This window comes from Macrotis lagotis, chromosome 1 (genome assembly GCF_037893015.1).
Source record: "Macrotis lagotis isolate mMagLag1 chromosome 1, bilby.v1.9.chrom.fasta, whole genome shotgun sequence".
Taxonomy (NCBI): domain Eukaryota; kingdom Metazoa; phylum Chordata; class Mammalia; order Peramelemorphia; family Peramelidae; genus Macrotis; species Macrotis lagotis.
In genome coordinates, this window is record NC_133658.1 from 924,081,190 (window position 1) to 924,091,937 (window position 10,748).

Below are 10,748 nucleotides of genomic sequence, written 5' to 3' on the forward strand. Positions count from 1 at the left end.
CAGAAATGGACATACTAGGATGAATTAGGAGAAAAAGTTATGTCAATCAACCAAGTCCTTTGAGCACATACGCATTCTACTCAGATGCAGGCCAGCTCAATATAAGGGATGAACTCAGGCTCATCTTCATAGAGTACTTAGAACCCAGGAATATTTCTGGCAGTTCTGGGTACTAAAATGGTCTATTCTGAATTAAACAGTATGGAATTTATAGCCATTTCCACAGGATTTGTAAAATTTATTACCCAAGCAATGTTTGAACTTGAACCGTTATGTCAAACAACAATTAATTTGTTAATTTTAATAATCCAATTGTACTTATTGATATGGATTCCCTGATTATTGTTTTGAATAAGATCAAAAAACTGAGAGAACCTTATAAAAAGTTAGTGTAATACCATAATTTTATTAATTTTTCAACTGAGATTTACCAATTGAATTTTCAACAAAGATAAAGCAGACAGAAATAGTTTCCCAGAGCCACATAGCTAATATGAATTTGATAAGGAAGGTAAAACCACCTCTTCTTGATTCTAAATACAGAGTGCTCTCAAGTCTAATACAATGGTATGACATCATTTTGTCATGAAAAGTATGTCAATATTTAATAAAGAATTATTTTCGTTTTTAATATAATTCAGAACTATACATTCTAGAAAAATAACACTGAGGATTATCCCTCCATTGAAATACATTTTATACCTCTCAAAATTGCTTGGAAAAATACTGAAAGTGATGTTTGAAATAACATTTATGTATACTTTTTTCTTAAATGAATTACAGCTACTCCCATAAAAATAGCTCTTAATAAGGGGTAAGAAGAATGAATCCAAACTGTCCGGTAGCCTCAGAAAGTGGTATCATAGGTGCAGCATGTGAAGAAAGCTATGTTGAAGTATAAATTAAGCTGAGTGCTACAGAACTGATGGATTTGTCTCAGACTTTTGAGAGACCATAGGAGATCAAAGTAGTCAATATTTAGTGAAATTATTTGAGGCTATTCAATGGAAGGTCAAATACTCAAGCTGTAGCTTTGGCCACATAATGAGAAATAGGGCGAATTGGAAAATACCTTGATGTTGGGACATATGAAAGGACAAAGGAAATCTGCATGGCAGAGGGTGGCATAGAAAGATGGTGTCATGGAAGAAATAACCATGAACTTGGACAGACTTTCAGTGATCACAGCTATTAGAAGTGCCTATTGTTGATGGAGCCATAAACATGACCAAAATACTGAGAAATCATATACAAAAACAGTAATATATTTCTAGAAGGTTTGCAAATTGTTTTTCTTACATTTTGTGGGTTGGTCATCCTTACTCTATGAGGAACTTTTTTATTCAATTCATAGTGCACAAAATAATCTCATAGAGGTGAAATGATTTCATCACTGTGACCAACAAGGCGATTACAGAGACAGTGTTTGAGGCAGTATTTCCACTATGCTCTATTGACTCTCCAATGACTTTTATCCCCAGCTAAGAAAAAGCTGGTAGATATGTTTGTTGGGTAAATGCCAATGACTTTGGAAATGTTGTAGTGAATTGGGTGAGTATCAGATGATTAGAAGAAGGCAAGTAGTAAGGAAAATATCAAAAACAAGGGAAGAAAATGGAATATGTAGCCTTTGAAATTTTAAGCTTGACATTAGATCCAGGTAAAAATTTAAAGTGCATGCTTGTATATATGTGACTATTATGTGCTATGTACAGACGTATGAATTTGTGTCTGTAGGTGTATATGGATTCCTAAATGAACATCTAGAAAAGAAAGCAAAAATCACAAATAGCCAGCATGACACTATCCCAAATTCTAGAACAACATTTTGGTATCATTACTTTGCTATCTTCGTTTAATGGTTTCATTTGATAGATCAAACAAATACTGTAAATACAATTTATCATCATTATTGACCAGTTAGTCAAAACCCACTATGAACTCCCCTCATTTCTTTACCTTCAGTTTATTATTCATTATTGCCTGTCATTCAAAGGTGGCAAATATAACAAAGGGGACATATCTTAAATTAAAATATCACTCTCTAATTATTCAATAAACAGAACTCCCAAACCATATTATTATTATAAAGTAAACCAGAAAAATCTTTTCTCATCATATCCAACTCACCCTTCTTTCTTTATGTATCTATGAATTTGTGTCTCTTTCTATGTTTCTCTGTGTGTGTGTGTGTGTGTGTGTGTGTGTTAATGTTGCTAAATACATCTACTGACCATTTCAAGAAAACTGTCTAAGGAGATCTTTTGTCCAAAAATGAGAAGTCACCAATTATGGATATAAGGAGGGTGGATGTAGGTTATTATGTAAGTAAACTATTTCACCATTTATACTTTGATAATAATAATTTATGTCTGCTTCATTATTTTTACACTATTTATATATGTACACTAGGCTATCTAAAACCTGGGATTTCAAGAAGTCTAGGAGTTTTGGGAGCCTGCGATATCTATTGATCTATCTATCTATCTATCTATCTATCTATGAATATCTCTCTACTATGAAATGGGTGAATTCAGAGAAAGGTTGAATGAATTTCATTCACTGTTAGAACGTATTGAGTCTAAATATGGGAAATATGTATAGATGACTATGACATTGTAAGAACAATTTTGAAAAGCTTAAAAACCATAATCAATACTATAAACTAATCTACAGTAAATATTTATCAAGTACCTGTCATATATCACAGATTTTCCTAAGTGCTTGGAATCCAATGTAGGGCAAAGGATAGTCCTAACCCTCAAGGAGTTTACAGACTAGTTGGGGGAGCTAACATGGAAATGATAGGGACTAGTCAGCCAGGGAAAGCATTAAAATAAAATAATAGAAAATGTTTCCTGTAGAAGATAGGGTTTCTTTTGACATTTGAAGGCAGACAAGGAAATGAAGAGTCAGAGAAAAGAGAATTTTCAGATATGGCACACAATGCCAGAGTTGGCAGATGGAGTTTCTACTTTGATGAATAGTGATGGTGGTCAGCATCCCTGGATCAGAGTTCATTGTAGAGAAGTGGCATATAAAAATTCAGTTCTCTTTGAGAAGGTTTTTTAAAACACTTCTTTGTTAACAAGAACTGATTTATGGAACCCTTTTTTCATGGATTTTACCATATGGAAAAGATAAAAAATATCAGGGTAGAGAGGGAGTTTATGAAAAGCTTTAGATGTTAAACATGCAATTTCACTTTTGTCATTGGAAGTGATAGGGAATTAGTTGAATTTATTGTTGACATTGACAACACCTAATCTTTAAGAAAATCACTCAGGCAACTCTTTAGAGAGTGCTCAGAGCTTAGAAAACTGTGGTAAGGCAGAGACCCCAACCATCAAGAAATTTACATAGTCCACTCATTAAATGATGACAGTCTTCCCCAAAGTAGTGGTAATAGCAGAGTTGAGAAGAGGGACAAAATCAAAAGGTGCTGTAAAGTTTTGGGTTTGGGCTGAGAGAGAATGAGAATGACACCTAGTTTCTCAGCCTGGAAGTCAGCAATCTGAAAATAAAGTACCATATACTGTAATACTCTGCCCATTCCATGCAAAAGTAAATTTGTGAGAATACATTAAAAATAGAGAATAAATTTTTGGGAAATATGGTTAATGAAAAAAGAATAACAAGGTCAAAGATTTGGTGATTGGGTCAAAAGACTATGCCAATATTCCATGAATAATTCAAATGAGAAGAGAATTGGTAAATGTGAGATATGTTGGATAACAAATTGATTTACCAAAACAAATGAAAATAGCTATAGGCAGAATGGTTTAAATGAGTGACTATCAAATGAATATTTATTTCCTTTTATTTATTTATTTATTCATCTCTATTCACACGAAGATTTTTTAAGTTACAAAATTTCTTCCCTCCCTCCATCCCTATTTTGATAAACATGTTTACACTATTAATTTTTGGTGTGAGGAAATAGAATTAAAGGAAAGAAATATATAAGATATACTTTTTATAAAGTGTTCCAGATTCTGAAGGGTTCTTTTTCTTTTGTTTCGTTCTGCTTTTCTTCCTCTGAATGGGGATAACATTGTTCATAGTCATTCTAATATGGTTGTCATAGCTCTTTGCACTGCTGAGAGAAGCTGCTTCCATCAAGATTGTTCACCTAGCAATGTTGTCATTAATGTGTACATTGTTCTCTTGGTTCTGCTCCCTTCTCTCAGTATCAGATTCCATAAATTGTTCCATACTTCTCTAGAGACCAAACATTTATGATTACTTCTAGCACAATAATATTCCATAGTATTTATGTACCATTACTGTTTTTAGTCATTTCACAATTTACGGGCATCCATACAATTTCCAATTGTTTGCCACTACAAAAAGTGCTGCTATGAGTATTTTGGAACATGTAAGAATTTTTCCACATTTTATAATTTCTTCAGGATGTAGACCTAGAATTGGATTTACTTGGCCAAAGTGTATGAACAGATTTATTGCTCTTTGGGCATAGTTTGATATTGCTCTCCAGAATGGTTGGATCTGATCACAATTCTACCAGCAATGCATCAATGTCCCAATCCTCCCACAACCTGGTAACATTGATCATTTTCCTTTTCTCTCATCTTGACCAATCTGATAGGTGTGAGAAAGTCCCACATTGTTGTTTTAATTTCCATGTCTGTAATCAATAATGATTTGGAGTGGCGTCTAGATGGCATAATGGATAGAGCACAGGCACTACTCAAGAGTCTGTGAGTTCAAATCCAAATTCAGACACTTTATAATTATCTACCTGTGTCGCCTTGGACAAGTCATTTAACCCCATTGCCTTGAAAAATCTAAAAAATGAACAAAAATGATTTTGAACATTTTTCATATGATTATAGAGCTCTTAAATTTCTTCATTTGAAAACTATTCATATCCTTTGAAAATTTATCAATTAGGGAATGTCTTATAACCTTGTAAATTTCATGTGATTCTCTATATATATTAGAAATGAGACTTTATACGAATTCCTAATTGTGAAGATTCTTTCTCTTTCTGCTTTCTTTCTAATTTTGGCAGCACTGATTTTATTAGTACAAAATCTTTTTAATTTAACATCATCAAAATCATTCATTATTTGATCATAAATTTAATCCTCTTTACATATGTCTGATAGATAATTTCTTGGTCTATTAATTTAACTATGGATTCAACCTCTATATCTTAATCTCATACCCATTGCCTTATTTTGGTATAGTATTTGAGAGTTGGGTCTATGCCGACTTTTCCCATATTATTTTCCATTTTTCTGAACAATTTTTGTCAAATGGTGAGTTCTTCTCTCAGTTGCTGATGTCTTTGGTTTTGTCAGAAAGTAGATTGCTGCAGTCATTTAATGAGGTTTCTTTTTCCTTTTTTATTTGAAGGAATAGGATTAAGAGCAACTGTCCCAAGGTCACACATTTAGTCATTCAATAGGTGGCTGAGGCTGGATTTGAACTCAGGTCCTCCTGAATCCAGGGTCAGTACTCTCTCCAATGCATGACCTAGCTGTGCCCCTAATGCAGTTTCTTTTTAACCTATTCTAATTCACTGAACCATTACTCTATTAGCTACTTAGTCCCAGGCAATTTTGATGACTGTGGCTTCATACTATAATTTTAGATCTGATAAAGCTAGGCCACCTTCCTTTACATCTTTGTCATCAGTTCTCCTGCTATTCATGACCTTTTCTTGCTCCAGATGAATCTTTTACTATTTTTTTTTCTAGCTTAGAAAAGTTGTTCTATGGTAGATTCATTAGTATGCACTGAATAAGTAATTTAATTTGGGAAGAATTGTCATTTTTGTTATATTAGCTAGACCTAACAGGATTAATAGCTCTTTTTCCAATTATTTAGATCAGATTTTATTTGCATTAGAAGTGTTATATAGGGGTGATTAGGCTACACATTGGAAAGAGAATCTACCCTGGAGTCAGGAATTGCTGAGTTTAAATCCACCCACAGACACTTAAGAATTACCTAGATGTGTGGCCTGGGGCAAGCCACTTAAATTCATTTGCCTTGCAAAAACCTTAAAAAGGAAGCATTATATAATTCTGTTTATACAGTTTCTGGGTTTGCCTGGGGAGGTAGATTCCCAAGTATTTAATGTTATCTATTGTTATTTTAAATGGAATTTTTCTTTCTATCTCTTTCTCTTGGACTTTCTTCTTCATATACAGAAATGCTGTTGATACATGTGGGTTTATTTTATATCCTTCTACTTTGCTGGATTTGTTAAGTGTTTCCAGGAGTGTTTTAAATGATTTTCTCAGCTTCTCTAAGCATACCATTGGATCATTTGCAAAGAGTCAATACTTTGCTTCCTCATGGTCTATTTTAATTCGTTCAATTTCTTTTTCTTCTAATTGCTACAGCTGTCATTTCTAATGGTAAATTGAATGGCAATGGTGGTAATGGGTATCCTTGTTTCATCCCTGAATTTAATGGAAATGCTCTGAGTTTATTCAAATTGCATATAATATTTGTTGATGTCATAGATTCTATTTATTCTTTTAAGGAAAACTCCCATTATTCCTAACCTTTCTAGTCGTTTTAATAGGAATGGATGCTGTCATTTTATGAAAGGCTTTTTCAGCATCTATTGAGATAATCATATGATTTCAGTTGGCTTTGCTATTTGTATGTTCAATTTTGTTGATTGGTTTCCTAATATTGAACCATCCCTTCCTATCTAGCATAAATCCCTCCTAATCATGGTGTGTTATTCTAGTAATAGCTTCCTATAGTCTCATTGCTAAAATTTTATTTAACATTTTCCTTATGGAAGATTCTTTTTCTTTTCTTTTTTTTTAGGTTTTTGCAAGGCAAATAGGGTTAAGTGGCTTGCCCCAGGCCACACAGCTAGATAATTATTAAGTGTCTGAGACTGGATTTGAACTCAGGTCCTTCTGACTCCAGGGCAGGTGCTCTATCCACTGCATCACCTAGCTGCCCAGGAAGACTGATTTTCAAATGGACTTGTAGAAGAAAGAATTAGAATGAAAATAAATATCCAATGCAAATAACACTTAATAAGGTGAATTTCAGAAGAGGGGCCAGAAAAGACTAAAGACATTTGGGAGCAACTTTTTTCCCAAGGTGTTAATAGCAAAACAAGTGTGATTTCTTAATAGAAAGAAGCCAGATGAGAAGAAATTTCCACTGCAAATATCACTCAATATGTTGAATTTGTGAAAAGATGTCAGAAAAGACTAATGACATCTTGGGAGCAAAAATGGCGATGCAGCATTGTCCTTGTTGATTTCCTTTTAATCTTGAAGCATAATTATGGCCCTTACAATAAGATGGTTAAGTGTTGTAATAGATAGGGGTAGGCCTAGAATCAAGATGATCTGTCTTCAAATCCAGCCGCAGATATATACACACACATATATATATATATATATGTTAGCTGTGTGAACCTAAACAGTTCATTCAGACTCTGTCTTCTTTAGTTTTTCTCATGTTTAAATTGAGGGTAATAGTAATCCTCCCTCTAAGAATTATTGTGAGGATGAAGAGATTATAACTGTACATCAATTAGCTCAGCTCCCAGAAAAGATTAGAGGAATTTGGAGATTAGAGGAATAGAATTGGGGAGGGACTTTTTGGAAGGTTGTAGAGATTAGAATTAGGAGGGCGAGTGGAGGATGGGCACCATATTATTAGAGGGTGAATGGATAAAGAAGTGAGAGGACTGGGAGCAAAAAAGAAATTAAGAGGGAGAGGGTAAAAAGACACTGAGAAAGGAAATAGTGAGCAAAATGAAGGTAGAGGAAAATTCAATAATATTTATAGCTTTAAATGTGAATGGGATGTTTATAACTGCCCTCTGTCTTGGTAAAGAAATGGAAATTGCTGTGATCTACATCAGTTAGGGAATGGCTTCAAAATCTATGCTCTACATTTGTGTAGGAATACTAAGTTTCTATAAGAAATGATGAGCTCATTGATGTTAAAAAAGCATGGAAGATATGCACAAAAAAGAAGAAAGAGAGAGATGCTTTATGACGTTATAGCAATATTGTTTTAAGATTGACTTTGTGTGATTACTATATTTTGAATATTATAAATACATAAATTAAAAATAGATATATGAGCAAAGAATCATCCTGATTCCAAGAACTAATAAAGACCTTTGTATAAAATAATTTTGCATTTCTATGTGTGTACAAACATTTATTTTAGATAGAAAAACACACATTTTGTATATATGTATATAATAATATATATATGAAATTATGTATGTATACACATAAACCATGTATGTATCTGTGCATCCTCTATTAGGCTTATTCAGTGAAAATCTTGACTATTATACTGTTCTCACCTCAAACGTAAGGCAAACCACCACCATTCATTGATATATACCTATGTGAGAAATATTTATATATACATACATATATATATATATATATATATATTTATATATGTGTGTGTGTGTGTGTCTGTGTGTGTGTGTGTGTGTGTGTGTGTGCTGTGATGCTGTGTGATCCTAAACAATTCATTAAAGCCTGTCTCCCTTAGCAGACATCTATAAAACAGGTTTGTCAGAGGATATAAAATAATAAAAAAAAGACTATATATTTGAAAGGAAAATCAAGTTAGACATAACTGATTTGCAACTTTCTTTTTAATATATTATATTATGGAAATGTTTGTTTTGTTTTACAAAGTAAAAACAAAAAAGATTTTCAAAAAATGATAGTGCTTATGATATGAACCAATTAATCTTTCATTGGATCAGAGAATTTTCTTTTTCCTACTGAATGAAGTGTATACATATTTTGCAAATTTTTTTCATCAAATTTCCATTAGTTTCTGCTCACTGTATGGCATTAGAAAATATTTTTTTGCTAAACAGGCAGGAGGAAAGGTCAGGCTTTTTGAGACTGATCAGCTTCCTGATTGTATAGTAAGCTAAAAAACTCAACTACGAAAGGAACCTGAAGGTACCACTGTACTCATAAGCCATTATAATATTTCCATCATCTCAGTCAATGAATAGAATATCACAAGGACTCAGTTAATTCAGGAAATTTATTTGATTTCCTTGAATCGCAACTTGATGACCCAATGATATTTTTTTGCCAGTTTTCATTTTATTGCTACGGATTCCATCCCGGGCTTTGTATTTATCCAATTTGCTTCCTATTCTACAATATGTCTTTTGCACTTTAGGTGAAAAAGTGAAATGATACTCCTGGGGAAGGAAAAAAATCAAACTTTTGCTAGAGATTTCATCCTATTAGGATTATTAGATCCAAACCATTATGGATTGCTCCTCTTAACACTTATTCTCATCATGTATATGGTGGCAACTATGGGAAACACCGTATTGATTCTTCTTATTCGCATTGACATCCACCTCCACACTCCAATGTACTTCTTTCTCAGCCATCTCTCCTTCATGGATATCTTGCACATCTCCAATATCATTCCCAAGATGGCCAGTAACTACATTTCTGGAAGGAATTCCATCACATTTGCAGCTTGTGGGTTCCAAATTTTATTCTATGTCAGCGTCATGAGTGCTGAATGCCTTATTCTCACAGTCATGTCCTATGATCGCTATGTAGCCATCTGCCACCCACTGCGGTACCCCATCCTCGTGAGTCATCGTATTAGTGTCATTCTGGCTGCTGGCTGCTGGCTTGGGGGAACAGTCAACTCTACAGTTCATACCATTTATGTACTACTTCTCCCTTTCTGTGGCACCAGAGCCATTGACCACTTTTTCTGTGAAGTTCCAGCCTTGTTGAAACTCGCCTGTACTGACATATCACACTATGAAAGCGGACTCAATGTGAGTGGTATAATCTTCCTACTAATTCCCATTTCCATCATCCTGGCCTCTTATGGTCAGATTCTCCGAACTGTGCTTCATATTAAATCCATGGAGGCCCAGAAAAAAGCCTTCTCAACTTGTTCCTCCCACCTGGCTGTGGTTACCATTTACTATGGGTCAATTATTTTTACATACATGAGACCAAGGTCCTATCATACTCCTGGTCAGGACAAGATTTTAGCCATCACATATACCATTCTCACTCCTGTGCTCAATCCTATTATTTACAGCTTCAGAAATAAAGATGTCTTATGTGCTCTGAAGAAGGTTTTAGGAAAGACTCTTATTCACAAGAATGAAAATTTACTTAAAATTAGACTCAATGCTCACGAATGACCTAACATAAAAGTTTGCAAAATATTCCAAGTAGCATTCAGTAATTTCTAGGAGAGGGGGGATTGATACCGATAGTACTGTTTTTCATTATCTTTAAATATACACCTAAATCAACACAACCCATGCAAATATTTGGCTCTTCAAGGAAAATATATTTGCCATTCCAATGATTTGTTGAATTTATTTCATGAATTCTGGTTTAATTTATATTAAGTATAATATTATTTATTCGCCTTTCAGTTTCTTCATTAGACAACCATCTTCTATGTAGAGGACAGTAAGCAAATCTGTAGATAACAGATGATTCAAAATTTCTCTGATTCATGTTCAAATCTTTCATTTTCTTGGAAACATATTAGATAATATCCAACTGCATGTTCTTGGTAGCACACTTTATTTTTAGCAATGAATTCCTCACTGCCCCACCCTGTGGAATCCAATTTCTCCATCTTTTGCAGGTCTTACTCTAAGATAGCAAGCAGCTCAACAAACATACCTATACACAAAAGCACATAAACACATGCAGATTTATGCTCTCGACTGACCAAAGAAATTAATTCTA

General features: G+C 33.8%; 1 protein-coding gene across 1 annotated transcript; it reads left to right on the top strand.

The window, feature by feature from the left end:
• Window positions 1-9,307: 9,307 nt before the first annotated feature.
• Window positions 9,308-10,186, top strand: LOC141509765 (olfactory receptor 2AJ1-like). Its single transcript, XM_074219544.1, has one exon. The coding sequence runs from the start codon at window positions 9,308-9,310 to the stop codon at window positions 10,184-10,186; it is 879 nt and encodes a 292-aa protein (XP_074075645.1).
• The last annotated feature ends 562 nt before the right edge of the window (window positions 10,187-10,748 follow it).

Excerpts from the sequence above, each read along its gene's own strand:
- LOC141509765 (XM_074219544.1), top strand. The coding sequence starts at position 9,308 with ATGTATATGGTGGCAACTATGGGAAACACCGTATTGATTCTTCTTATT.